The 27,660-nt window shown below is 38.3% G+C and overlaps 8 protein-coding genes across 11 annotated transcripts; 4 read left to right on the forward strand and 4 right to left on the reverse strand.

Moving 5' to 3' along the window:
* Positions 1 to 684: 684 nt before the first annotated feature.
* On the reverse strand, positions 685 to 3,520 carry LOC104800657 (probable protein phosphatase 2C 23). The gene is made up of 4 exons (XM_010523532.2): positions 1,694 to 3,520; positions 1,478 to 1,591; positions 1,108 to 1,372; positions 685 to 1,003 (listed from the first exon to the last, which is right to left on the reverse strand). Exons 1-4 carry the CDS (start codon positions 3,299 to 3,301, stop codon positions 888 to 890), a joined length of 2,103 nt encoding a protein of 700 aa, XP_010521834.1. The 5' UTR covers positions 3,302 to 3,520; the 3' UTR covers positions 685 to 887.
* A 4,695-nt stretch (positions 3,521 to 8,215) lies between these two features.
* LOC104800658 (protein TRM32) lies at positions 8,216 to 11,130 on the forward strand. 3 transcript variants are annotated; one of them, XM_010523534.1, is made up of 4 exons: positions 8,216 to 8,288; positions 8,763 to 8,937; positions 9,045 to 10,268; positions 10,388 to 11,130. In XM_010523534.1, exons 2-4 carry the CDS (start codon positions 8,793 to 8,795, stop codon positions 11,008 to 11,010), a joined length of 1,992 nt encoding a protein of 663 aa, XP_010521836.1. In that variant the 5' UTR covers positions 8,216 to 8,288; positions 8,763 to 8,792; the 3' UTR covers positions 11,011 to 11,130. The 3 variants fall into 3 exon arrangements, with proteins under 3 accessions (XP_010521836.1, XP_010521835.1, XP_010521837.1); XM_010523533.1 differs by lacking the exon at positions 8,216 to 8,288 and adding an exon at positions 8,299 to 8,448; XM_010523535.1 differs by lacking the exon at positions 8,216 to 8,288 and adding an exon at positions 8,502 to 8,514.
* Positions 11,131 to 12,649: 1,519 nt separating this feature from the next.
* Positions 12,650 to 14,765, forward strand: LOC104800659 (pentatricopeptide repeat-containing protein At1g07590, mitochondrial). 2 transcript variants are annotated; one of them, XM_010523536.2, is made up of 2 exons: positions 12,650 to 13,040; positions 13,500 to 14,765. In XM_010523536.2, exons 1-2 carry the CDS (start codon positions 12,684 to 12,686, stop codon positions 14,748 to 14,750), a joined length of 1,608 nt encoding a protein of 535 aa, XP_010521838.1. In that variant the 5' UTR covers positions 12,650 to 12,683; the 3' UTR covers positions 14,751 to 14,765. The 2 variants fall into 2 exon arrangements, with proteins under 2 accessions (XP_010521838.1, XP_010521839.1); XM_010523537.2 differs by having other exon boundaries at positions 12,947 to 13,387.
* Positions 14,766 to 14,863: 98 nt separating this feature from the next.
* LOC104800661 (outer envelope pore protein 16, chloroplastic) lies at positions 14,864 to 16,317 on the reverse strand. The gene is made up of 6 exons (XM_010523538.2): positions 16,128 to 16,317; positions 15,966 to 16,017; positions 15,639 to 15,670; positions 15,521 to 15,554; positions 15,350 to 15,417; positions 14,864 to 15,224 (listed from the first exon to the last, which is right to left on the reverse strand). Exons 1-6 carry the CDS (start codon positions 16,239 to 16,241, stop codon positions 15,084 to 15,086), a joined length of 441 nt encoding a protein of 146 aa, XP_010521840.1. The 5' UTR covers positions 16,242 to 16,317; the 3' UTR covers positions 14,864 to 15,083.
* Positions 16,318 to 16,807: 490 nt separating this feature from the next.
* LOC104800662 (CAX-interacting protein 4) lies at positions 16,808 to 18,494 on the reverse strand. Its single transcript, XM_010523539.1, has 2 exons — positions 18,343 to 18,494; positions 16,808 to 18,145 (listed from the first exon to the last, which is right to left on the reverse strand). Exon 2 carries the CDS (start codon positions 18,098 to 18,100, stop codon positions 17,114 to 17,116), a length of 987 nt encoding a protein of 328 aa, XP_010521841.1. The 5' UTR covers positions 18,101 to 18,145; positions 18,343 to 18,494; the 3' UTR covers positions 16,808 to 17,113.
* Positions 18,495 to 19,058: 564 nt separating this feature from the next.
* Positions 19,059 to 19,499, forward strand: LOC104801523 (RING-H2 finger protein ATL64). The gene has a single exon (XM_010524833.1). It carries the CDS (start codon positions 19,059 to 19,061, stop codon positions 19,497 to 19,499), a length of 441 nt encoding a protein of 146 aa, XP_010523135.1.
* Positions 19,500 to 20,252: 753 nt separating this feature from the next.
* Positions 20,253 to 20,723, forward strand: LOC104801524 (RING-H2 finger protein ATL16-like). Its single transcript, XM_010524834.1, has one exon. It carries the CDS (start codon positions 20,253 to 20,255, stop codon positions 20,721 to 20,723), a length of 471 nt encoding a protein of 156 aa, XP_010523136.1.
* A 2,384-nt stretch (positions 20,724 to 23,107) lies between these two features.
* LOC104801526 (E3 ubiquitin-protein ligase RNF126-like) lies at positions 23,108 to 23,425 on the reverse strand. The gene has a single exon (XM_010524835.1). It carries the CDS (start codon positions 23,423 to 23,425, stop codon positions 23,108 to 23,110), a length of 318 nt encoding a protein of 105 aa, XP_010523137.1.
* Between the last annotated feature and the right edge of the window lie 4,235 nt (positions 23,426 to 27,660).

Here is a 27,660-nt window from a genome sequence, read left to right on the forward strand (position 1 = left end):
AGGCTGAGGTATCAAAACACGAAGCTTTTCAGTATCTTACGACTTCCCGTGGGAATGTCGCTGGTTGGATTGGTTGGGAAAGTGTGAAAAGCCGTGGCCTCGGGGAAGTTAGCATCTTTTTTTTCGGATTATAGGGCGGTTATTGAATGGCCTGTCTTTCAGGTAAATCGATGAATTATCATCATCGATTCTCAACCGAACTCGGGTAAAGATTTCACCTGAATCTGTGAAAAGGGGTTGTCTAAATGATCAACAACCATTATGTAAATCTTAGGCTTTGGTTTGATGCGTCGAAAACGTACGTTCACAGAGCTTTGCTTTCGGGTGATAATCCATGATCCATGATCAGAGGCCATGAATGATGGGTTGCATTCGAATGGAGGGAGGGTCGTGCCATAAAATTCAGTTCTTGAATCAAAAGAATGTGCGTACAAAAGTACTGAAGGAAAGAATTGACAGCTTCATAACTGATGCTACCAACCCAACCACTTCCCCCTAACCTTCAAACTCTTACATTTACTTCCTCTGATTCCATTACAGTTAGCAGCTGCAACTCCCAACCGAACTGATTATGGTTCTGTAAAGGCTTCACCAAATCCGATGATCTGAAGTGTAAAACATGGAACAACATTTTCAGTTCTTCTGTTCGGTTACAGAGCTTTGAATCGCTTTCGAGACTCGTCGAAGAGAGGCAAAACTTTTCTTTGGTGTTTTATTAACAGCATAATACATGATCGATCCGAGCTGAAGCACATCTCTCTGAGCCCTTTTTTAGGGTTTCAGGGTCGATGAGAGCTCGAGCTATCGACCCTGAAACTCGAACTGAAAAAATGACATCAGATGTTATCGATCCGGCCTCAACTCAGAGACCAAACACTCCGGTTTTTTTATACACAAGATTTCCACATTCTTCCTTCTAAAGAAATCACTATTATGGAAACATCGTCGTGGTACCGTCTCCGCTCCCCTTGAGGTATCTCCAGCAATTCATGGAAATCCATACCTGCAAAAAAAACATCATCAAGAACACACAATGAACATTTTGATCAGAACCCGGAATTCCTTGATGAATAAAGAATGCAGCAACAGTCTTCGATTAACGCATACCCGCTTTCTTGGCGGCACGGAAGAGAAGTTCCTCGACGAGGTGTTGAGCCGGGTCTCCTTCCGGTTGTAAAGTGATGAAGAGCTCAACTTCTGAGATGGCTTCTTCGTTCGTGAAGTATTGGTAGAGGCCATCTGATGATAGTATCAGAAACCGGTCTTTAGGGCCTAATCTGTGGTGGTATAGAGACGGCAAGCAGTTGATGTAGGGAGATTTCCCGATGTAATCTATCCGAAACATCTCAAGAAGTGCATTGTTCCATTTAGGCTGCGAAAAAAAACAGTGCCCGGGATTGATTAGAACGAAACCGACGAGATTGATCTTAGTACTACCTCATGTAGATTCCACACTCGTAACCTTTAATGTTCATACCTGCTTGAGGAATCCGGCACCGAAAGCTCTTGTGACCTTCAAGCTGCCTTTCACTCGTTCATTCGACACAGCGTAAGCATCGTCCGGGTGCTCGTTCTTGATTCTCTTCACTTCCTAAATCACCACAAGAACAAAAACGACAGCGGATTCTGTCAGTTCAGTTGGATATTTTGCATATTTTTCAACTTGTGTTTTCGTTCAGATGCATAGTTTTACCTCATCTACGCTTGTGCTGTGATCAACTGTGAGTTGCAAAGCTGATAAATTTGGGACCAAACTGGATCGTTCCCCGTCACAATCGTTCATGGTTTCTTCGTTGATCCGTTCCAAGTCCTGCTTTATCTTCCATAACCAGTAATCTGGCTCGGCTTTCTGCCCTAAGACAGCTCTACTATCACCAACATTCATCACGTAAACATCTTCACCTTTCATCAGCATCACCAGAACACAGGAACCCATCAAAGCTAGTTCGGGATTTTCATCGAGCATCTTGTCTGCAATCTCCAAGTACGCTTCTTCCGTCTTCCTCAGAGCTCGTGACAGAGCTTTGAGAACATCCGAATGGTTTGTCGCCGGCGATCGCTGCGACCCACTACTCCGATTCATCTGCTCCTTCAGTAGACGGTCGAGGTCGAGCCTCTCTCTGTCCCACTCGCACCTCCACCGTCGCTGATTCTCCTCCAATTTCCTCGATGTCCGATCATTGTTCTTCGATTTCTTCCCCGATTTGCCAGTTCCCGAATCAGTGCACCCGCTCGGACAAGGATTATTGTCCTGATCAACGCAGTTCGAACACGATTCGTCTCCACAAGTTCTCTCCGAATCGATCTCAGGAGGAAACTCCGGAGCTTTAGGGTCGATCTTCGGATCGTCCCATAACAAACCCTTCAGCTCCCGATGAACGGCCGGATACAGATGCGAGAGTAGATAATCCGGCGCATCTGGCCCGTTGAACCCGTCGTAGATCCCGACAAAAAGCCATCCATGCTCCTCCGACACGACGACGTGAACTCGATCCTCGCCGGCTTTCCCCTGAGCCCACTGAAGGTTCTGGCTTTGCAACGAAACGTCGTCGTCTAAGCTTCCATCGCTGCTAAAGTTCAAGCTATTGACGGTGAGATTCTCGTTGTGCTGCTGGGTTTGGTGGATTCGGTTTTTATCCGACCCGATAATCCAGTCGGTTTCTTTGACCGATATCACTCCTTTGATCGGAGCGACGATCGAGTTTTGTCCTCGAGCTATCGTCTTCGATATTGCACGCCGAAGCACTCGAATCAACGACCCTTTCCTAGACCCAACCTGGAAAGCTACACCTCCATGGGAGAAGCTTCGTTGGAACTGATCGGAGCCGGATTTTTCAAGCGGGCCGGAGAATAACCCGACCCGATCTAACGGACCCGACATGAAATTCCTCTCGATCGGACCCGAAAGGAAACCTCTCTCGATCGGACCTGAACCCGGGACTATTGGGCCCGAACTCATCATGCTTCTCGGGATCGGTTGCAGGGGGATGGACGAAAACGACGTCGTGCTCTCGAACGCCGCGGCGCGGTCCATGTGTCCGTACGGGTCGTAGAGGGAAGTGGAGAGCGGAGTCGCCGCGTTGGCGCTGACGGAGGCGCCGGAGATTGTACGGAACGTCGTTGTCTCTTCCTCGGAGTGAACTTTCGAAGAGGAAAGCCTGGTCGGGTCGGGTCGAACGTAGCAGAAGGAGTGACCCAAGCCTTCGTCGAGAGGATCCGGCACCAGAACCGACATGTCCTTTTTCCGGCGGGGTTGTCCCCCGGTGAAACATACACTCAGCTTTCCGACACCGTTACCCATGAAGAAATTCAATCCTTGTCAGGCAAAAAGTTCAATCCTTTTCACAGATGTCTAAAAGATCCAGATGGAGAAATCAACGTTCTTGGGGAAATTCAAGCTGAGACTGAACCAGAGGATGTTCATCCATGGCAGAGATGCAGAACAGAGAGACGAGGACGAAAAAGAAGATGAGAGAGAGTTGACTTTTGTGCGCGGAAAAAATGATTTTTCTTGAGTGGAAATTATAAGGGAAAGGAATATAAGAAAAAACAAATAGGAGGAGATATTATTCCGTTTTTTATAATAAATCTGAAAAGAAAAATAAAAGTCTGATATGGAAGATGATGAAGATGTGTTTTTTCTCTCTAATAATTATTCCTTTTCTTAAAAAATTTCCATCATCTTTGTTCTACGTTAGTGAGGGGGCGTTGACTAGGGGTTAAAGTTTTAACTTCAACGGGTTTTTTTAAATGCTTCTTGTTCACAACACAAACTCTCACTCTCTAACATATGCACGTGCATCGCACGCTCTTTCGTTGTCCTGCTTCTTTACCTGGCCAATCGATTTTTAGAAGAAAATATTATACTACATATCTTATTCAAAAACATCAAATTTGATTCGATGTCTTTATGTTTATAATTTTATAAATGGTTACTGCAAATAGACAATAGATGAAACATATATAATGGATTAATGGTACGATTTTTGATGTAATAATTGGCCACGACTCCAACACAGTAGGGAGGTTGATGGAGTTTATACGCGCGGGATCTGGCGCGTGAGGTACTACTATAGCTCCCTTCCGAAAGTAAAACGTCAAACGGACAAAACTGGAAACTTATGTCTGAAAATTAGGATATTCAAATAAGATAACGAAGGATCTTAGGGGTGTTTAAGACTGGCTCCTCCTCTTAATCTCTCAAAAGTCAAAGAGCCACAGTTTCAACCCTTTTTTTTATAAATAAATTATAATAATAAATACAATTTGGGAAGTTGTGCCATCCTCACCGTCGGATCTCGTGCAAGGTCCGAGATAGGCTGAGAGACTGCCACGTGGCAATTTAACAGTGTCCCTTTGGTTTCTGTGAAGTCTCGTCAACTCTCATGATTCCCCTCGCCCGCAGGTTAGTGTTCCTCTCTCTTACGTCATAAATATGGAGTTTGTTTTTTGTTTTTGTTTTTTTATTTATTTTGCACCTATATATATATATACACACATATATATGGATAGTTTTGTGTGTATTTCGAATTTGTTGAGCTGGTGGTATATTTATTTACTATGGTTGGGGGTGGTTGTGATAATTACAATTCGTAATCACGCAAGCAGAACCAGATCGTTTGACTTGGTTTCCCTCTTTCCTCTTTTGTTTATCATTTCTTAGGAATAGACCCCGAAACCACGTAATTGTACTTACAATTTATAGCATATATATAATATATGTATATATATATCAATGTTTGGACGTTGCAACTTGCGAGATAAATTATATCCGATCTGTTACTTGTAGAATGGAAATATTTATAAACTAAAACTCTTCTTTTTTGCGTGACGCGCAAATGCATTATTAGATAGTTGGGTCAACCAAAGGAATATATGAGAGATTAATGTAAAGTCAAATCATTTAGCGTATTTATGTTTGGTATGAGATGGTACTAGGCGCATAAATTGGATTGAGAATTAATTCACACACAAAATTTAAGCTGAATTAATATTTGATATCCGAATAAACATGTAGTGTCTAATGAAAAATGGTTAAGCTCATAATTAAATTGATACGGTGTATAATCATATTCGACAACTGTAATATGGTGACATTAAGAAGGAAGGAAAAAAGGGACACGTGGTAAGTCAGGGGGGCAAGTTTAAGAGACGGTCAAAGGCGTTTATCATGAGGCCTGTGAATAAGAAGAGGAGAAAGTGGAGACGGAACGACCCCTTGTGCAGTTGCATTTATTTAATGACGAGAATGAAAGGATAATTAGGTTTAAGGTTGCGATTAGCCAAAACAATTAAATATGGTTAATTGTTGATTTCAACTTTAATCATCATTTGTTTTACTGCTAATTAATAATTCGAACCCCATTAATCATTCAAAATATTGCAAGTGGAGAACCAACCCACCCTCTCGTCTCTTACCCACCTTCATGTGCTACTTTATTATATTTGCTCCATTCCTTGTTAGATTTATATCCATCGTATTTTAAGACAAAAATTTTGGAATCTTTACAAAATATTTGTTAGAAAAACAAAAGCAAATGTAATATTAATTGTATTGGTTTATTTTGTGATGTATCATATGTATACGCATGTACAAAGAATTATAACAAAATACATAAAAGATGTGGCGTGTTGACTTTGAAATAAATCAAGGAAAGAAAACGAGTAAAATAACGATACCGCTCTAAAACCTTGACTTTTATGAAGTTGGGATATGAATTAGTTTATAATTAAATATAATGTGTGCATAATTTTGGATTAGTGGCTTCTAATGGTGGGGTTTTGTCCGTCGTATTATAAGTTTAGTGAGTCTTTTGTGTCATTTTATTATTTGGTGGCTCCTTCCACGCGTTTTGCTGGCAATAATGCATAGTTATGTATGTATGTATGTATGTATGTATGTATGTATGTATGTATGTATGTATGTATGTATGTATGTATGTATGTATGTATGTATGTATGTATGTATGTATGTATGTATGTATGTATGTATGTATGTGAAGTGTAAGCAGATGATTACATAGAGGGGAGATTATGCTACCCATTAAACAAACACAATCCGAAGGAATTTGGTTGCAGTCACCATTGTCATTTTCATGATGAACCCATCACCACCTCCACCACCATATCCTCCACTACTAACAGTAAAAACACACACACACACACACATATCCATATATAGACACATACACACATATACATATACATATACATACACAAACACAAAATAACAAGATGCGTTAGAATTGAAAGCGCGAATAATAATGGGAATGGTTATGTGGAGGCTTTTTTTTTTGGGGTATAACAATAGATGGACGCATAATGGGCTTATTTTCTAAAGTGACAAGAGGCCCATCACATTTGTTGGGCCCAAACAAGGCCCACTACAATTTGGTGAAATAAGATGAACCGTTGAATTGTTATTCAAACGGTAACGCGATTTAGAGCCGATGGTAACTTGTGATTGGGCTCTTCTAATGGGCCGTTTTGTGAGCCGTATAATTGGCCCAAACGGTGGATCCAATCATGAAAAAAATAATTTTTCTTTTGCTTCGGCCGATTAAGAAATTTAAAGTATCCATCCTCCTCATATTGAAAATATTTGTTCATGTACACTAACAAATTTTATATATTGCCCATATAGAATTATCTTCCGTATTCATCAGAAGTTTTTTTTTTTTTTATAACGGAGGACCTCTAGCTGCTATCCTTCGGGCGCACTGACTAGGTAAATCTCCGGTCCAGGAGCAGTCTTTGTATATGGATCATATAAACCCAGAAATTACCTCCCTTCCCACCTGTCAGGAATCGAACACTAGGTGGAGTTACCTTCTATCCCAAACTTGACCACTCGTCCACGATCTGTTGGGTCGTATTTATCAGAAGGTGGTAATGCCTGTCTTTCTATTTCTTTATTGTTTTAAAAACTAAAACACAAATATTCGCCAACAAAGATATATTTAAAATATTATTTATTTTTTTGAAAATATCGTGTAATATCAAAATTGAAATTCGGCAGGAAAAAACTGCATTCGTATCTGTAATCCTGTCTCTCTCTTTTCTTTTTTTTTTGTACTCTATAGGTTCTCGTCTGTTTGGGTCAAACAAGCAAGCAAGACTTAAGGTTTAATTTTCCAGGTCAATAATCTTGGCTTACAATGACTCACAACCAAATCAAACATATACGCAGCCATACATATATATATATATATATATATATATACATACATGCCATGCCACATAAAAAAAATGATGTATTCGTGTACCGTAGAGGGCAAGGCAACCATTAGAATAAGCACCTCTTTTGACCTGTCATTATTCCATTGCCTTTTTCTTACATTTTTTTATTAGCCATTTGAGTTTTATAAATTTTAATACACACACTAATAATAATAACAACAACAACAACAATAATAATAATAATAACAATAATAATAATAATTCAAGGTGCATGCGTAAAAGCTGATAGAATGATTCAACAAAATACAAAAATAGTATGCTTTGAGTTTGCGCATGTAATTGCAATAGATTCACGGAAGCATATACGGGTGGACGGTAGTATGTCTGATTAAATGGGATGATATATATATATATATATATCTAATAAATTTTTACATAATTTAATTTAGTAAAAGATTTTCATATTTTGTAAAATATAATTCGATTAAAATAAATAAATGCTTCTAAATATATTCATTGTTGAAATGTGTATATTGGTCCTTTAATGTAACAAAGCAAGAGACTTTAACAACCAGTCAACCGCCACCAATCCTATTTGTTTTACCATCCGAATATACAAAATAAAAACATTTTTTTAATAGAATTTAATCACGTGTTATAAATTGCTTAGAAGTAGCTTACAATTTCAAAGATATTTATTTCATATATAATTCAAATGAAAGACTGTACATTTTTTTTTTCAAACTTTCAAACAGTGATTATTGACAGTGTCTTTTAATGTTGTTAAATTACAAACAAAATGCCGAGAGGACATCAATTAAATTATTTTTACAGGAGCACATTTTATGTGAAAAAAATAAGGAAATTATCATATTCAGCTGTAAAAGAAAGTGCCATGGGCCATGTCAATGGATGCTCATCTGTAATCCATCATGCTAGCCTATGGATACATGTGATACACGTAGTTTATTGATACATACATGTACATATACATGCGCATATATGTGTGTGTATATCATATGCAGACATTTGGCATCTTTTCCACCCGTGGACCTAGTAAGATTTGGCGGGTAAAGTAAACCCACAACTGGAAAGAAGAAATCGCTTTGGTCTCTTTCTTCTTCGTCTTGGTCTTCTAGTTCTAGATCTTCTCCCTGTTTCATACAGCTTCTGTTTTTTTTTTTTATAAAAAAAAATCTCTTTTCAGTTTTTTTTCCTCTCGTGTTCTTCGGGTTGTACGTAATTCAACAGTAACCGGTGATTCATTAGGTATTTATTGGTTTTTGCATCAGTTTTTTATTTTATTTTATTGCGGAGTACCTTCTTCTCCATCAGGTTAGCTTCCAGAGCTTTCGCTCGATGAACTGTTACGGTTTTTTTATTCTTCCAAGTTTCTGGGTTTTCATGAATCTCCACAAAGACTCTATTGTCTGATTTTAATGATTTGATTCATCATCAAAGGTGAAAACTTTTCGAACTTGGACTCTGACCCAGAAGAAAAAAATATGATGTTGGTATATCACTGCTGTATTGTACACCATCAATGGATTCATACTGAGAATTTGTCTTCCTTATGAATCCAGGACCAGCCTGGTGATTTTGAAACTTCAGACATGGGGAAGCGTTTGAAGAACGAGGAATCGAGCCCTGGATCAGGGAAATATGACCATAAACAGGGCTGGTTGGCTGGAATGCTTCATGTGTTCGACTACCATCACTGGAGAACTAAGCACTGTCGGAAACACCACCGTCCTGTCTGTAAGGCCATCTCTCTGTTCCCTGTTCCTTGCTTTCTTGCTGCTACCCAGTTGTCTGTAAAAACCAGCGTCTGAATTTGTTTCATGATCAATTTGGTTGTCTGATAGGCTGGGGGACCCCGAGAACACATTCTTTGGTTCGAGAGTTCGATGAAAAGCAACGGTTTCTGAATCCCCCGATGGACGATCCGAAGCGGATTGAGGCTGCAGGGAGGCCTAATAGGCTTACAAAGTTGAATAACAAGACAGGTAAAGATTTACAACAGAAGCAGCATGTTCAGGACTATGTGGATATCATCGAGATCTTGGAGAACAAGGAGATATTTGTCAAGATCCTGAAAAATCGAGATTCGGGTCTTGGGAAGCAGTTCCAGATCAAGCAGAGTCCTAGAAATTTGACAAAGTCGGGTTCGTTTCCTCTCCCGGGTTCTTCCCGTGCTTCGAGCCTTAGGCCTACTACTACACTTGAGCACAAGAAGAAAGAGCATTGGCGTGCTCCAAAAGAAGAGAGTTCAGTTCTGACACTGTACGTTCCAAGATTCGGTGTCAGCATCAGTCCTAAGGAACAAAACCCAATCTCTCCTTCTTCTTACTCATCCGGGAGATCCGATGATCATGGATTCAGCCATGCAGTGAAGAATGGCTTTAGAGGTGTCAAGAACTGGCTCAAGAGCGTGATTAAGGACAAGAAAAACAAAAGGAAGCTTCCACCGGCTCGCAGACACGAAAAGGGTGATGTCGGGAGAGAGGAATATCGTCCCGTGAGACGAGCAATCTCTCTCAATGATTCTTTAGAGCGTTACTCTCAGCTAATGGAGCAGAGTTCCAGAAGAGAAGCTGGGTTGCATTCTAAGAGCTTGAAGCTTTTGAATGAAGAGAATAAGAGCGCTTCAAGAAGCGATAAACCGAGGTTCTTTAGAAGGATTTCGTCATTGTCCAGCCTCGAGTCTCTTGGTTCATTCCTGACAGAGTTGTCCCACGACAGTACTGCTTCTTCTAATCCGGAAACTGGGAAATCCAGCTTTGGAACAAAACGTTCTGCATCTCAGAAGAACGCGGTACACGAAACGGAAAGTAGTGATACCAAAGATTTTCTTGAGAGACCAATATCAAGTGAAGAGAGTGCTGAAGCAATTCCCACAGCAAGTGAATTCCTTGGCGCAGAAGCAAAAGAAAATGGGGAAGAGGAAAAAGAAAGAAGCCACGAAGATCATAGAGAGGTCATCCCAGAAATTCCCGACAGAGAAACAGAGGGACAAGACCCTGATTCAGTTCCCGGTTCCGGTTCCTCTGAAAATGCTGCGAGAAAGTCAGAAACTTTGCTTTCAAAAGGTAATCAAATTAACTTCAATCATCTTCTAGACCATATAGCTTTATGCAAAAGTATGTCGTTTCCAGTGATACAGATGAGGAAATCTCAATTCCATGGATGCTTTCTGAATCTCCTTCAGGTTCAGATCCAAATTCCAGTGACTTCCGGACCAATGCACACGGTTCTTGGCTGGGGTCGCAGAGCAAATCCAATTTCCAGAACGATCAAGAAGAGCTCTTTGCAGAACTCAAGAATTTCAACCATGAAGATGAACAAGAAGAAGAGGAGGAAGACACCTACTTACGCTACGTGAAGAACGTGTTAGAGCTCTCAGGCTTCCTCGAAGGACAATGGCATTCAGAGGATCAACCACTGAACCCATCACTCCTCTGCAAGCTCGAGCCATGCACACGTGAAGAAGACGACGAGCTTCTCTTCCATCTGGTTAACGAGGCGATCCTCGAGACTCACAACCAATCACACACATATTTCCCTCGAGCCTTTTCCTTCTCACGCCACGTCTATTCCACGCCAACGGGGAAGCATCTTCTGGAAAAAGTGTGGGGGAGAGTTCAGTGGAGCCTCTCCGGCATGCGGGCTGACGACAAGAGAGATTGCTCTTTGGACGATCTTGTCGGGAGAGATCTTGGAAAAGCTGATGGGTGGATGAAGGTTCAAGCCGAGGCTGAATGGTTGGCACTTGAGCTTGAAGATCTGATTTTTTATGAAATTTTGGATGAGTTGGTTTGCGTTTGTTCATAGCTACATTCAATCTCAATGCCAATTTTTTTTAATATATATATAATATACACATGTCATTTTGTCTGATTGTTTGTAATATTATTCTTTAGATGTGTAATGAAAAGATACTATATTTGGATTTGGATTTCCTCAATCTAAAGAAAGTGTGTATATATATATATGAATATATTTAATTGTTATATGATAATAATAATATATATATGTGTCTTGAACATGTCAAAATGCATATAAAATTACGTGCATTTTATAAAATCTATTCACTTATTAATAATAATTTTGAATAAATTAATCAATTTATAATGATAGATTAATATTAATAATTTTTATGTTTTTTATAATACATATCAATATGTATTATTATTATTATTTTGTATCTCCGTATAAGTATATATATATTACATATTAATATACCATATAGTAATTTATATGAATAATAATTTATATACTTTATAAAATTAACTATGTGGATACATGAAAATTAAAATATTTTGATTTGTTTTACATATTTTAAACTTGCTGGTCACCAAAGTGACCTAATCTAAATTAAAATTAAATATTCAAATTATATGTATGTTTTCATTTTGAAATGATGTAAATATATTGACATAAAATAAATAAATAATTAAACAATTATAATTATTTATCATATTGCTATTACATCATTCAAAGATGGATCAATACATATGATTAATAATATTAAGACGATATAATATTTTGGTTAATAAATATGTATGTCCAAAGATGACATATTTATTTAACTGGTAATATTATGATATTCATTCAAATATATTTTATCTATTCTACGTATGTATTGAAGTATTACCAAAGGTAAATTTTGATACATCTTATTGTTATTTTTGAAATATTAATGGATGAATATTTATAAAATTTTACCTTCACTTGACGTTATGGTTTATGACAATAAAATTGTTAAATTCAACGTGCTTAACTATATAGATTGGTTTGAACATATCTATTTTTATTTGGTTTTAATAATATTGATCATGTATAGTTCAATGATATTGATTCATTGTTGAATGAAAAACCAACAGTTCGACCTTTTTCGAGGCTCTTGACCAGATCAACGAGCCCAAGAGCCCATTAGACAAGCCCATCCGTCTCCCATTTCCAGGATGTGTACAGGATTGGTGGTATCGGAATCGTCTCTGTCGGTTGTGTCGAGATCGCTGTCCTTGACCCCAGCCTTAAACATGATCATGGTGAAACAAAAGGTTTTTTTTTTGTTAAATGTGATTGTATTAAACTGTTAAAACCTACATCAGTTTGTGTACAAAAGGAAACAATTACAAAAAGCAGTGGACTCCCGTACTAGTACGGGCAAAATGATTAATGGAACAATATAACTCAACAAAGTTCTTTGTTGTTAGGAGTCTTAGGACGTTCTGTAGCTGTTGTGACAACAATAACGTTCGAATTGTGCGATCCAATTTGGCACGCATAACCTGTAACGGCTTCGACTTCTACTTGAATATCTTTGAGTTACGCTCGTTCCACACCATATCAATGATCATGGTGAAACAAGGTTATTTATGATAATTTATAAAATTAAGGGATTTAATGTCAAATAAAAGTAAACTCCATGGTTTTCTCTAAAACAAACGAAGCAAAATAAGGCCCATCAAACTCTTCGACCTATTTGCTTTTAGAAAAGAATGAGAGCTACTGCCATGGCAGTGTGGGGGCAGCGATCTCCTCTCGTTCAGGCGATACGTCGAACGCTTTGCGTGACATCCCAAAATTGGGTCAATCAAATTGGGCTCCAAGGCTCCAACTTTCTCAGTAGCCAAACACCTCCGAGAAGATCTCCGGAGGAGACGAACTGTGGGTCGGAAAGTGAAGAAGCGCCCATCAAATGTCTATCCCTGAGAATCGAGAAGCTCCCGAGAGGCGTACCCGTTGGGTCTGCGTTCCAGAACTGGATGATGGAAGGGTTTCCAGTTCATCGCGGAGATGTTTTTCACGCCATTAATCGATTGAGGAAGCTCGAGATGAACAAACGAGCCCTTGAGGTTGAAATTCTCGCTTGCTTTCTCTCTTCATCTTTGTGTGCTCGATTCTTACCATAGATGAGGCATTTGTGGTTTATGTATTGCTCACTTGTGCTCTGCTTGAGATTTGCCGGCTTTGTCCACTTGGATTTGTCCTGCACTAATTTACCACCGTTCATCCGTCATTCTTGATTAGCTTTATCCTGGTTCCGATAATCCGATGTGTCACATTTCTAATGATTTCATTGTTTGAAGAACTTTGCTCGACAAACGGATTGTAAATCTCATTGCTCGTAACTGTCATGGGTAGATCGGTTGATCAATGTGACTTTGCCTTTGCTTATCAAAGCAGCAGACAAACTTTTAAGGTAGTTAGTAGGAGGCTTTCATTATTTGCTGTATTTGTTGTGTTCCAGTTTCTATATAACCGAATCGAGACCACTGCTTGAGTTTGAGCTTATTTGTTGTTGTTTGGTTAAGGTGATGGAATGGATAATCAGGGAAAGACCGTACCGGCTAAACGAACTAGAATACTCTTACTTGCTGGAATTCACAATCAAGCTCCATGGCATCTCGCAAGGTGAAAAGCTCTTTTGCCGCGTTCCCATAGAGTTCCAGAACGAGTTGCTTTACAACAACCTTGTAATTGCTTGCTTAGACAAAAGCGTCATAAGGCTTTCCCTCGAGTATATGAAGAAAATGAGGGAATTGGGTTATCGGATATCTTATCTGATCTTCAACCGACTTATAATTCTCAACTCCAGCCCTGGCCGGAGAAAGCTCATCCCGAAAATCCTCATGCAGATGAAGGCCGACAAGGTAACTCCTCATGTCTCCACATATAACATCTTGATGAAGCTCGAGGCTAATCAACATAACATCGACGGGTTGGTAAAGGCTTTCAATGATATGAAGAAAGCTCAAGTTGAACCAAATGAGGTGTGTTACTGTGTCTTGGCCATGGCACATGCTGTTGCAAGATTGTATACTGTTGCTGAAGCTTACACTGAGGCAGTCGAGAAATCTATGGTGGGGAATAATTGGTCAACCTTGGATGTATTGATCATCTTGTATGGGCATTTGGGAAAAGAGAGAGAGCTCGAAAGAACATGGACCATCGTAAAAGAACTCCCGAAGGTCAGGCCCAAGAGTTACTTGCTGGCAACAGAAGCATTTGGCCGAGTGGGGAATCTTCATAGAGCTGAAGAACTCTGGTTAGAAATGAAGAACTCAAAAGGGCTCATGGAAACTGAGCAATTCAATTCTCTACTGGCAGTTTACTGCAAGCATGGTCTGATTGACAAAGCATCTGGTGTATTTCGGGAAATAATGGGAAACGGATTGAAGCCTAACTCCATAACATTTAGGCATCTAGCTCTGGGCTGTGCTAAAGCCAATTTGATGATGGAAGCACTGAAGACACTAGAAATGTGTTCAAACCTCACGACGAGCAAAAGGGTCAGAAACTCTACTCCGTGGCTAGAGACAACACTATCGATCATTGAGTGTTTTGCGGAGAAGGGAGATGTGGATAACACCGAGAAGTTGTTTGAAGAGCTGAACAATGCAAAGTACAATAGGTATGCGTTTGTTTATAACGCTCTGATAAAGGCTTATGTGAAGGCCAAGAGGTATGATCCTAATCTTTTGAAGAGAATGGTACTTGGGGGAGCTCGGCCTGATGCTGAGACATACAGCTTATTGAAACTTCTTGAGCAGTTTAAAACCTGACTCGGGTATTGGTCATTTTACTCAATTTGTGCATATCATGGCCTCTCGGTGGTGAAACTGTTATTCTGGTTTTGATGGATTCTTCTGCCCATGAGCCACGGTTCAAACCGAAATCTTGTTCAGAGCTAATCATAGATTGTAAGAAGAGAGTTGTGTGTACATCAACCCTAACTGCAGCTTATCCTGTTTCAGTTACAGTATTATTGGAAAAACATAATCCACCACATCTACAAATATTAGATATACCCCAAACTTGAGGCATTTTGTCAGACATGGTCTTGGCAAAGAAAGAGTAATCCGCAGTATAACACCGAGAACGGAGCATTGAATGCATCAGAAGTGGTAGTGAAGGAACTGAGAAGCTGTTGCAAGAGCGCCTCCTGTAATAGCATTCACCACGACCTTGTCTTTGCCTTTGTTGCTTGCTGCAGTGACAATAGCTCCTGTCAGTGCCCCAGCTATCATGGCGTTCTTCTGAAACATTGACAGGAAAGAATTTAGTTCCCAGAGTAGAGGAAGCTAACTCAAGTATTACCCGGGCATAAAGATTCATGGAGCTGATGTTTCGAGACATCGGGATTGAATCCAAAGGTTTATACCCAGTCTCTGGTGCCGCGGATGCATTCGACTCCATACTCGGTTCCCATGTAAACCCCAGCTATGCTTCCTGATCATAAGTTGTTGGAATGTATGACTTCACAACTTGTTTTACTTTTGATTATTGTAAACTAAAAAACACATTTTTGACTAATTGAAGATGAAGTTATTACCCCAATATGCTCCTTCTTTGCACATATTTTTAAACTGCAACAATGGTTTTACGACAACATTAGAGGAACAGCAAGTGACGAATCCTTAATGTTCAATGAACTAAAACACATTACTCACCGCATGCTCCACATTGTTCCGGGAAATACTCCCTACGACGAAAGAAACCACAGAGTCAAAAGTAATGAACTGAACTATCTGATAAAAGAATTCGGCAGGAACGTAAAAGAACTCATCGTTCACTTGGTTATATACTTGTAGCCAATGCAGCAGCACCATTTCTACACGATCTCATATCACTCCGAACCAGAAGCCATCGAATCAAGTGAGAGAAACAAAACCAGATTCATATTTTGTGTCCGAAACCCGAGTTTAAGAACAGAGACCAAACACAAACACTGTGTATATACTTTGTCTATGTTGTATAAAGTAGAGAGTTTTGAGTACCCTTCTTGACGACATGGTAAGCATCTTCCGCGAGAGCTCTCGTGGCTCCAACCTGAACCAGAATCATCAAACCCCAAAAAGACGGCTTCGTATAAACAGAGATATTGACACTAAAAGAAGACAAAACCAGAGAAAAGACGCAGATTTCCGGAGATTTATTACAGCTCCGATCTTGAGGAAGCCATCGACAGAGAGGTTGAGAAGAGGATTTCCCATGTCGATTGAGACGTTCACCTTCGGCGTTTTCAGGGATCCTGCGAAACTGCTCGTCGGCATTTTCCTTGGCTGGTACTTTCTCGCTTTTTTTGTCGAGTGATCGAAGTGAGACTTTGTCGATGGGAAAGATGTGAGTGTAAAATGACGTAAATGACCCTAAAATGGCGAAAGGGAAGGCGACATTGGAGGTCACATCCCGTGATCGTCCCGGCAACGGTTGCCGCTTCTTCAGCCATCTCTTTCACTGTGCTCTCCTTTGTCTTCGTCTTAATCGTTACATTTTCTTTTCTCTTAGACCCCTCTACTTTATAAACTTTAGATAAGTATCCCCTGTATTTGACTTTTCGATCACCTTGCGACTTGGGTTCATACGTGTTACCAATTAATTTCACTCCGCTTAACAACAAACAACAGAGAAAGAAACGTGGCTTTTAGAGACCAGATTAGTTAGAATCAACACTTTGATCCGGGAAATATCAAATTTCACCGACAAAAATGATTTCTTGATACATTGAAGACAACAAAACACACAAAAACCTATTTCTTTATGCATTATTCCGAATTCAAAACAAGGAAAATACACAGCAGTCCGCAGTTGATTGAGCAGAGAATCAAAAGTGAAGTGATGGAGGCTGCATAACCAGAGGAATTTATACTATTCTCGAATGCTTTCCTCCAAGAAAACAGGGAAAAACGTGAACACTGAAAACCCACAGAACCCACTGAGCATAGATACAATACCCTTACTCTCAGATTTAATTTAAAATCACCCACTGCATATAGCAACAAAGATTCCAGTACATATCACCAAAAGGGTCGAACCCAGATAGCTCAAATTCAGCAAACACATCACTCCGCACGACAGAATGGGCTTAAGTTTTTTAAACGGGGAAACGATACAAATGACAGGGACTTACTTCACAAAGCTCTCTCTACTCATCATCTCTGTGATGGCGCTTCCTGCTCTTCTTCTCAGACCTCTTAGAAGAACCCCTTCCAGAGCGTGGGTCGTCGCCACCAGAGACATTGGCATCAGAATCAGAAGAAGCTGCCACCTTGCTCCTCCGCTTTTGGCGCCGATCACCACTGTCCTCTGAATCAGATTCATCTGAATAGTTACGGCGGCTTCTCCTTCGCCTCTTCTCCTTCCTACTTTTTCTCCTGTGGCGCCTTCTCTCCTCCTCTTCCTCCGAAGACTCTTCATCATCCCTCTTTCTTCTTCTCCTCTCCTTCCTTCTCTTGCTTCTATTCTCATTCCCATCGTCTGAATCACTAGCACTCCTCCTCTTGTGAGATCTCCTCTTCTTTGACCTCTGCCTTCTCTTCCTATCTCCTGAATCGGAATCTGATTCATCCGATGAATCAGAATCCCTCTCCTTTTTCCTCAATGATGATTTCTTCTTGCTACTCCCCTTCTTCCCGTACCTATCCGCGATAATTTTCTCAATCTCCGAATCAACATCAGAATCAGAACTCTCGCTCTCATCCTCCTCCTCTTCACTACTCTCGTCTGCCTTCATCGCCCCACCCTTACCAACACTGCTCTTGATTTTCTCCAAACCTGACATAACAGCAGCATCAATCGCTGCAGGATCTTTCTCTTTATCCTCCTTAACACTAAGAAAGTTCCTACACTGAAACGTCAAGTGCCCAACACGGCCACACTTCTTGCAAGCACCACGAGCCTCATCATTGTTTGACCCGGTAATACGGGCAAGCGCCAAAAGACCCTGGAAGCTCGCATATGCATTCTCAGGATCTGCGGATTTCTGCTCAGTGCTCTTCGACTCATCTTTGTTGGTGGGAGCGTATGGATCATATCCGATAGCACTCTGCCATATACCGTGGGTCTGCAAAGCTGCACTACTATGCACCCGATTGTTAGCGGGCATACGAACCCTTCCTGCAGTCGCCGGCATCTTCTCGAAACCCTAAAATTTAACCCTTTTCTGTTGTTCGATAACCTGTAAGCGAAACCCTAAAATGTCACAATCCGAAGAGAAGTAAAAGATCCTACCGAACCAGAATCACCTCAAACTAATCCCTCGAATTCACGATAACGACTAAACAGAAAGGTAGGGAATTTCAATCCAAAATAATCAAAAACCAACTAAGACTGCTTCCGAAGAATCAAATAGAAAGAAGCGGAAGAAAAGTTTACCAGATCTGATGGAAGAACCCTAAGCGAGGAGCTCTTGCTGAATCTCTTGTGGTGAAACTCTTGCCGAATCTCTCCTCTGATCCGAGAGAGAGAGACCCGATTGTTTACCAAAAAAGAGAGAGAGACCCGATACCCCAACTTTTTCTCGTATTTTAATTTCTTTAATGTGAAATTGAAATATAGACGCCGCCTTGAATTATTTTCCTTTTTGTAGACCGCCTTTAATTATTTTCCTTTTAGCAGATTCGCCCCCACATTGCTGATTTGTTTCATTTAACCCAAAATATTTATTTTAAATAATCGAAAAAACAATGACTGTATTTTTGGGGATCATTATCGAATACGGAATATCCAAATTAACCAAGTGAAGAAAACAGCGCATACGCTTAATTTAAATTTCAGTTCGTTTTGTTTATTTAAGAATTACTTACGCTCTGAACACGTGCTTAAGCTCAGCTGTGTAGCATCCTTTAACAGAAATAATTAATTAACTATTAACTATTCATTTAATCCCTCCCGCTCAACAAAAACTAAATGCGTTAATCAGTTTCTGCATTTCTTCAGACGATCACTCAGCCTTCTCCCGTGTGTATAAAAATCACTGAAAATCCTTAATCTGATCAATCACTTCACCAGAAACCCAGACAAATCTGATCCGATTCGATCGAATTTTCAGAAGAAAAAAACCAACCCAATTCTACTCAAATTCATCAAAGATGGAAACGAGTTGCTGCGGGGATTACGCGTCCGTACCTCCGACGAATCTCGTCACGGCGATGACGACGATGACGGCGGAGGCGACAGCGACGGTGCCGGAGAAGGAGTCGATCGCGATGGCGATGCTCTTTGTCGTGTTCATCGTCCTCTTCTACGGGTCGATATTCGTCCTCTGCTTCGTAATGTACCCGAAGTTGCCAGAGGAATCCGACGGAGACGAGGAATCCGGCGACCGGCTGCCGGCGTCGGAGAGGTTCGGCGCGAGGGCGATGGCGGAGGTGTGCGTGATATGCTTGGAGGATCTAAAGAGAAACGACATCGTTAGGGTTCTGGTAAAATGCAAGCACGTTTTCCACGTGCGGTGTATAGATTCATGGTGTTTGTATCGGTTGGCTTGTCCGATCTGCAGAGCTCCGTTCCGGCTGTTCGATGCCTGGTAATCACACAATCTGGTAGTGAGAGAGAGCTTTAGGGTTCGTGTTCGGTCCGAACTGTAAATTTTTATCGGAATCTTTGTAAAGTTTAAAATTTGATTCGGTCTCTCGAATCGAAACGTTTGTGTGTATAGATGTATATAGAGGGAGAGAGAGAGATGAATGTATATTTGCCGTAGTTTTTGATACGGCTCGGTTCCTAGTTTACTTGTAATACGTAGAAATATACGGAATAAAATGATTGTGATTGGGGATAATAGTATTATACGATTGTGTCTAGACCGGTGTAGCTGTTGTAAATAGGAAAAATTACGGGATAAAGCTCCCGGTTAATTAAATTGGAATGAGCGTTTCAATGTAAAATTAACCAAACAAAATACTATTCATTATATCGGTAAGGGATTTATTTGATTTTACTGTTTTTTTTTTTTGTTATTTTAAGGTATTTTTGCCATCTGGTATTCTTATATATATATATATATCGTGTATTTAGAAATAAATAGGAATTTAATAGGAATTTGTATAGTTAGGGTTTTGAAAAACAAAATCTATAATCCTGGTATAATTTTCCTTTGACAGAAAGGAAATATCTATCCTTGAAAATCGGAGTCATATAGTTTCCTTTTTCTTTCATGCAAAAGCGCCTATTTAAAACGGGATTAGGGCACATAATCACTTCACGTACTCTCTTTTGTCTCTCTATCTCTCTAATCGATCGCCATGGATTATTTGTGGATTCTCTCTTCAGTGGCCACCGTAATGATCTACACATGCTGCTATTGGTACTGTTACTACTTCCCATGCAGACCTCGAGCCAACCAAACGGAGGAATCCGACTACGACATCGAGATGGGTCTTCCTCTCCCGACCCATCATTCTCCGACACGTTCTGTTCCGGTTCCAGTTCATGAGATCACTCCAAGGATGATCCACCAGTTCAAAGACGTGGGAGAAGATGAAGAAGCCAGCAGCTGCACTTGCTGCCCGATCTGTCTAGAAGAGTATGCGCCTGAAGATAAGGTTGTCCGTCTGTCCAAGTGCAAGCACGTTCTCCATCCCGACTGCATCGGTCCGTGGCTCCAAAAGAACCCCACCTGCCCCAACTGCCGCAGCTCTGTTAGCGGCGAAGACTGGTGCGTGATGAACAAGGACGAAGAGTACGGTCCAGAAGAAGTCACGGCCGAGAATCTTGTCGAAGATGGCGGTGAACAAGTTCGTGTTTTGGCCTGATGATTAGTCTCTTGTCTAGTCTGTTCATACGTATTCGTATATCTGTTGGTATTGAGGGCTTCCGTCGCAGCCCAATCTGCAACACCCCGGCCCATGTGATATTACGCTACTGCCACTGCTTTGCCTTGAATTTGCACCAACACTATATAAAAACACAAAAGAATCAGAAAAATTATTAAGAATATGCATTTTTCTTAATAAAAGTCGAAATTGAATTGAACCAACCCGGATGTAATATAATAATCGATTTGTACACGGTTTTTATAAAATCGAATAAACCGAACCCAACAAATATCGTACCGAACGCGCGCTCTCACAGATTACAACGGGGAATCTGCCCGATTCTCAACAACGCAGGAACACACATGTACAAGAAATCAAAGGGATATCAGCCTGGGAATTTAGTTCTTTTGTTGCCTCTCAAGAATTTGGAAGAATCTAATAACCCTCTGAAGGATCTTGAAGAATTCCATATCTCGCGTCAACATCTCAGTGTTATCTTCCGTTGAAGCATCCGTGGCTTTTTATAGCCAAAGATAACAGATTTCTTGTTCTTGATCTTGATCTCTTCTTCTGAAAAGATTATCAAACCCTATTTCCATAAAGATAACTGAAGGTTCTTTCCCAACAAAAAAAAAAAGAAAAAAAAAGAGTTCATCCAATTCAATTTAGTTGACGTTTTAGAATAAAATTTTTGTATCAAAATAAATGACGTTTTCAGATTTTCAATATAATTTTTAATAATTTTTTCAAATTTATCCCTAATTAATAGTACTTAAACTACATATTTTAAAAAATATTTTTTATATAATAAATAAGGATATTTTGGACAAACCATTATTTTTTTTAATCTGTGTGTTTAATTCTTAAACGACATCTAAAACTAGGGAGTAATATTAATTGAATATAATTCGGTCCTTTTGTTCGTGTATGTTTGAACAAAGAATGATCCTAGACAGCCAACTTGCTTGAGGGCATGGGGGAATATTTGTCATTCTTTGTATTAGGCGCCACAAGTCATCTTACATGTATGTGCCTTTGGTCATACGCAGGTCTCGTGTTCATCGTCCTATATATATATATATATATATATATATATGTATATGTATATGTATATTCATGCAGATAAATACAAAGATACTATATTTTACATATATAGAAAATTTTGGCTTAACCCAAGTGGGGTGGCTTGGTGGTTGGATAGTACAAAGTCCTTCTACTCAATCCAAGTTCAAATCCCATTGGATCAAATATTATCAAAAAAAAAAATGGCTTCATCAAAAGTCAAAAGCCTTTTCCTTTTTTTTTTAGTTTTATCAAAAGAAATTGATAAAGATGTTTCATCAATTTATGTATCCGATAAAGTTAATTGAACTAATAAAAAGGATTCTAAGTCTACTTCGATAGATTTGATTTCGAATTATATTCTAAATGCGAATCATACAGCATATTATTAAAAAGATTACATATATATATATATATGTGTGTGTGTCACTATAATATACATAAACCCGTATCATAATGTTGATATTATATATGATCGTCACAATCAATATATATAATAGGTTTGTATATTTTTTACTATGCTTAAAAAATATTCCCTCCGTTTCGTAATAATTGGCATTTAAAACTTAAACACACAAATTAATAAAAATAATATTTTGTCCAAAATATCTTTATTTATTGCATAGAGAATTATTATTCAAAATATTTTAAATATTATTAGTCATAAGTAAAATTGAAAAAAAAAATTAAAAATTACATAGAAAAACTCTCAAACATAAAAATTGTTCCAAAACGTTATGAGATGGAGGGAATATAGTTTTTGCACATCTCGATTAATCGTTAGTTGTTATTATATGGCTTCCTAGATTGTTTAGGAAAACGTTCCAAAAAGTTTTTCTAGGGCTGAATCGTATAGTGAGAAAGCTCTTAATGACACTTAATTAGTTATGATAGTATAATTAAAGTGCTTAATTAGCCTTTTCTAAACTAAGCCCGAAATATTCTATCCTAAATATTTTATTTTCCAAATAAGTAGAGATGGATGGCGAAAGATGGGTCGATTTCTGATGATATTTATAATATATACAAAATTCGAAACATAGTAATTACTAATTATGGTTTACCATCACACACAAATTTAAAAGTGAAAAAAAATCTATCATGTAAAATGATTTTGTGCCTATCAATATTTACTATTATATAAATTAAGGAATTAATTAGGGAAGAAAAAAAAAATCTAGAAGGTTTATAATTTGCTCTTCTATTTTTGAATTACGTTCAATTTAAATTTATCTATTATTATTCATCATTATGTTTAAAATTGAAAAATGTAAAAAGAAATAACAAATAGTAAAGGCGAACAATAAAATAAAGATAATCTAGTGGAGCAGAGTTCGGATATCGAGAGGGAGGGGGAAAACGGCGGAGCAGACAGGGCAGGAGCGATGTCGCGACAGAGAAGGAGCGATGCACCGAACGTGGAAGATATGGCTGCAGATCGTCCTGAGCACTCCCTCTTCCCACGCGAACCCTAGTTTACAGACGGAACAACATTCGCCGCCGCCGCCTTCGACAATCTCCGCGGTAGGAGCAAGCATCGGCACCAGCTCCTGCCCTTCCTCATTCGCCGCGATCGAGAACCTCCACGGTCTGTTGAGAACCAGCAAGAGATCGTCATCGGTGGTCTCACCGATCATTTCCGCTTCACGCTGACGACGAACACGAGACCGGGAGACGCGGGAGGCACGGCCTGCAGATCTCGAAACGAGAAATTGCAGAGCAGATAGTCGACGATCTGATCCGCCATCCGATCGGATGTCCTGTAAAGGATGAAATTCCCATCGAGAGCATCCTTGATTATCAACGACAAGGCGCGTCTCCTTTGGGCTCTCGGCAGAGGAAAAGGATTTAACCTGACGGACCCACCGAATACGATGGCGATGACTCCGACACCGGATTCTTGTGAGAGATGCGGCGTCTTCCACTTGTACACTCTCACGCATCGCAACCCAATCCCAGTTGTCGACATTCTTCGCGCCGCCGCTTTCGTTTTCTTCTCTCTTACTCCTCGCCTCGCCCTCTTAACCTTATAATATTAGGATTTTTTTTTCCTTCTCCCACGCTTAAAAGGATTAGGGCTTTTCATTTTTCCCACTTCTAATGATATTTAGTCTCTCTTTTTTCCTATTTTAGTAAAGTTTATTATATTTTCTATATTTTAATCTATTTAATAGCTATTCCTTTTTCTCGTTTCCATTGTTTAACAGCATTATTTATTGGTTTTTTATTAAAATAATAATAAATTATATGAAAAATGATAAAATTTATCAAAAATGTTCTCACCACTTTGTTTTTCCTAATTTTATTTTAAACCATTATTATTTAGTTTTATCATCATTTCTTCATAATTATATCTTTTTTTTAGTTTATATATTATTGTATATCTTTTTCTTATTGTATTATAAATAAATAAATAAATAAATATCATCATCTAAAGTAACAATAAATTTTATTAAAAGTAATTGTATTTTGTTAAATCTGAGAGAAGAATTAAACTGATTCTATCAACCCAAAACTATTAGCAGGGAGGAAATACATGTAGACGTTATTATCAATGTTTAGCTTAATTCCCATCAAATATAGGATCAGTGGAAAATTTAAATATGATAATAACAAGACTGAGGATTATGCGTTTATCAGAAAAAAAAAAAAAAGATATGCATAAAGCGAAGCGAGCGGCGACGGTTCCTTCGCGATCTCGCTCCGAGAATCCTGGTAACTTTCTTATCTTCAATTTTTTGATTGGATTTCAGACTTAGAAAAATTCGCCTAACGTTATCAGCTGCTGCTTTGATCAATTAATGGATGTTGTAAGAAACCAAGACGAATTGAAAGAGCAAAAGAAATGAGCCATCACTGAACTGTGCGAGGACATAAGAAGAAGAAGAACTGCTTGAATCAATCATATATATATATATATATATGTATGTATGTATGTATGTATGTATGTATGTATTTATGTATGTATGTATGTATGTATGTATGTATGTATGTATGTATGTATGTATATGTGGGTTCTGTAACATGAGGAAATTAGACAAGACATTGTATCTATTCAAGGATTTAAAATCAGCCTGTTAGAAAAAGATATTGTCTTCGAAACTTTAAAATAGCTTAATTAGGGATACCGGTCCATCTCTTTCAGTATATAGTATGGCTTTTAGAGCAAAAAAAATAATAATAATAAAGGCGTTGTATATATTTGTGTATATCTTATCTTATCATTTTCGTTAGTAATATTTATTGAATATAATTGGGTCCTTTTGTTTGTACATGTTTGAACAAAGAATGATCCAAAACACCCAACTTGTTTGAGGGTATTGGGGAATATATGCCATTCTTCGTATTAGGCACCACAAGTCATCTTACATGTGCCTTTGGTCATACGCAGGTCATACATACATACATATATATATATATATATATGTATGTATATGTATATGTATGTTCATGCATATAAATACAAAGATACTATGTTTTATATGGAAAAACTTTGGCTACATCAAAAGTCAAAAAAAGCTTTCCGTGAATGAGGTGGTTAGACTTTGTATAATCCCATCATTAGGAAGAGACAAGCATCATTGAAATTTGGCATCTCACAACTTAATCATACATATGGCTCCTCACAAGTCAACTCACCTTTGACTATTTCCAGTCAACGACCAAGGTACATGTGACCTGTACGGCTAAACCCTCCGTGGACACTTGACAGATTTGTTTGACATTTCACTTAACCTCGTTTGACTTTTCAATCCTTCAAGTTCAACTGATTTATCATAATGATGTTTTTTGGTTAAACAATTCTCTCGGTACATGAAGTATATATCTAAAAATAAACATGTTTCAACTTAATCATAGAGTATATATTTACGTGTCCCATAAAACTAATTGAACTGATCTGCTGTATACAAAATATTATTAAAAAGATTATATGTATGCTACTATAATATACGTAAACACACGTATCATAATATATATTTTTTATAACGAGAAGATTTACCGGACCTTCCGTCCACTTAATCCCGTGAACTCAGACTCACTCTGTAGTCACGTAATTAATTGTGTCCCTTCTCCCCATTAGTAGAATTGAATCCATGATTTTGTCATCTTTTAACTATTGAGTCATCAATTAATAGGTCATATATAATGTTGATATTATATATGATTGTCACAATCTATATATATATATATATATATATATATATATATAACAGGTTTGTATATTTTTTTACTATGCTTAGATTTTTTTTTTGCACATCTCGATTAATCGTTACCTTTTTATTATTATCTGGCTTCTGGATTGTTTAGGAAAACGTTCCAAAAGGTTTTTTCTAGGGCTGAATCACTTAAAAAGTGTTACAATGTTACTTTTCGTGTAGTGGAAGAAAACTCTTAATAACACTTAATTAGTGATGGTACTATGATTAAAGTGCCTAATTAGCCTTTTTCTAAACCAAGCCCGAAATATTCTATCCTAAATTGTTTCTCTCTCGATAATATCTACGGACCATTTGCTCTTTCGTGTTCACCGGTTTCTCTAACAAAAGCATACAAAAATTTATTAATTATTTATACTAAGCATCTATATCCCTTTATTCTCATTTACTGTTAACCTCTATGAATCTCTTAAACAAAAAAAATCTATAATGTATACATTTAAAATTTTCACCTTTTTATTAAGAATTAAGTTCGGGACACTTATCTAAATTAAATAATCAAATAAATATTTTATTTTCTAAATAAGTAGAGATGGATGACAAAAGATAGATTGATTTATGTTGATATTTATAATATATATATAAAACTCGAAACATACTAATTATGGTGTACGACCACACACAAGTTTAAAAGTGATCCATCCTGGGTACTGGTGAAATGAGAGTGCAAAACACTTGTCTCGCCCCAAGTTCGAAACCCAGAATGGGGAGGGGAGTGAATATTTTAAAACACATGACTTGTTCCCGGTCCGGAGATTAGTCTGGGCTTCGGCCCAAGACGCTCCGTTAAAAAAAAAAAAAGTTTAAAAGTGAAAAGACAGTCCATCATGTAAAATGATTTTATGTGCGTAACAATATTAACTATTATATAAATTAAGGAATTAATTAGTGAAGCAAAACATTCTAGAAGGTGAAGTGAGAAGGGAGGGAATTTTCTAGGATGACAGCTGCTTGACAGCCGGTTGGTCACGGGCAAGTGAGCGAAGCCGAGTCGCGAAGGAGCCGCGTAAGCCGATGCGGTGTCATGAGGACTTGTCTCTGTGGGTCCCACATTTGGTCTTTGCGAGTCCGAAGCAAAAGTCAAACGGTCGGGCAATCACGTTCACACTCTGCCGGCTATAATTAAAACCAGCAAACCAAATTTCATATCATTTGAAATATAAATCTATATTCGAGTTTCAAGTTTGTAAATTGTATAAAAATGTATTTCGTCAACTACAACGTTAATGTGATCTATATATAAAATTTTTTATGTCTCTGATATACTTATATACATTCATTGATTAAAAAAAATTAACATAAGAAAATTCATGATAATAAACACAAATTATAGTGGAATTCAATTAAAATGTGTTGACGATATGAAACAAAACGGTTATTCTGTTTGTTTTTTATATTATAGTAAGTTAGGATATAAAAGTATATTATATTTTATAAACTATATTAGGCGATATTCTAAAAACTTTATGCTGACCTAAGATAGATAGTAATTTCTATTTTTTTTGTTTTTATTTTTTTTTCACAAGTAATGAATTGTGTTTTATACAGATTTTTTTATGTTGTAATTAACATAACACTTGTGAATGTGACTAAGTTTTTGTATGTATCTCACTTACTTGCAAAATTGGTTGTATAATTCAAAACTGCAATTAACT

The sequence above is a fragment of the Tarenaya hassleriana genome, unplaced genomic scaffold (assembly GCF_000463585.1).
Source record: "Tarenaya hassleriana unplaced genomic scaffold, ASM46358v1 Cleome7, whole genome shotgun sequence".
Classification (NCBI taxonomy): domain Eukaryota; kingdom Viridiplantae; phylum Streptophyta; class Magnoliopsida; order Brassicales; family Cleomaceae; genus Tarenaya; species Tarenaya hassleriana.

Bases quoted from the DNA above. Each gene is read 5' to 3' on its own strand.
- LOC104800657 (XM_010523532.2), bottom strand. From the start codon at position 3,301: ATGGGTAACGGTGTCGGAAAGCTGAGTGTATGTTTCACCGGGGGACAA. The intron at 1,592-1,693 runs GTAAAACTATGC...GTGGTGATTTAG, and splicing joins ACAGCACAAGCGTAGATGAG to GAAGTGAAGAGAATCAAGAA. The intron at 1,004-1,107 runs GTATGCGTTAAT...TTTTTTTTGCAG, and splicing joins CCGTGCCGCCAAGAAAGCGG to GTATGGATTTCCATGAATTG.
- LOC104800658 (XM_010523534.1), top strand. From the start codon at position 8,793: ATGGGGAAGCGTTTGAAGAACGAGGAATCGAGCCCTGGATCAGGGAAA. The intron at 8,938-9,044 runs GTAAGGCCATCT...GTTGTCTGATAG, and splicing joins GAAACACCACCGTCCTGTCT to GCTGGGGGACCCCGAGAACA. The intron at 10,269-10,387 runs GTAATCAAATTA...AATCTCCTTCAG, and splicing joins AGAAACTTTGCTTTCAAAAG to GTTCAGATCCAAATTCCAGT.
- LOC104800659 (XM_010523536.2), top strand. From the start codon at position 12,684: ATGAGAGCTACTGCCATGGCAGTGTGGGGGCAGCGATCTCCTCTCGTT. The intron at 13,041-13,499 runs GTTGAAATTCTC...TGTTTGGTTAAG, and splicing joins TGAACAAACGAGCCCTTGAG to GTGATGGAATGGATAATCAG.
- LOC104800661 (XM_010523538.2), bottom strand. From the start codon at position 16,241: ATGCCGACGAGCAGTTTCGCAGGATCCCTGAAAACGCCGAAGGTGAAC. The intron at 16,018-16,127 runs GTAATAAATCTC...ATTCTGGTTCAG, and splicing joins GCTTCCTCAAGATCGGAGCT to GTTGGAGCCACGAGAGCTCT. The intron at 15,418-15,520 runs GTAATAACTTCA...ACTTATGATCAG, and splicing joins CAAAGAAGGAGCATATTGGG to GAAGCATAGCTGGGGTTTAC.
- LOC104800662 (XM_010523539.1), bottom strand. From the start codon at position 18,100: ATGCCGGCGACTGCAGGAAGGGTTCGTATGCCCGCTAACAATCGGGTG.
- LOC104801523 (XM_010524833.1), top strand. From the start codon at position 19,059: ATGGAAACGAGTTGCTGCGGGGATTACGCGTCCGTACCTCCGACGAAT.
- LOC104801524 (XM_010524834.1), top strand. From the start codon at position 20,253: ATGATCTACACATGCTGCTATTGGTACTGTTACTACTTCCCATGCAGA.
- LOC104801526 (XM_010524835.1), bottom strand. From the start codon at position 23,425: ATGATCGGTGAGACCACCGATGACGATCTCTTGCTGGTTCTCAACAGA.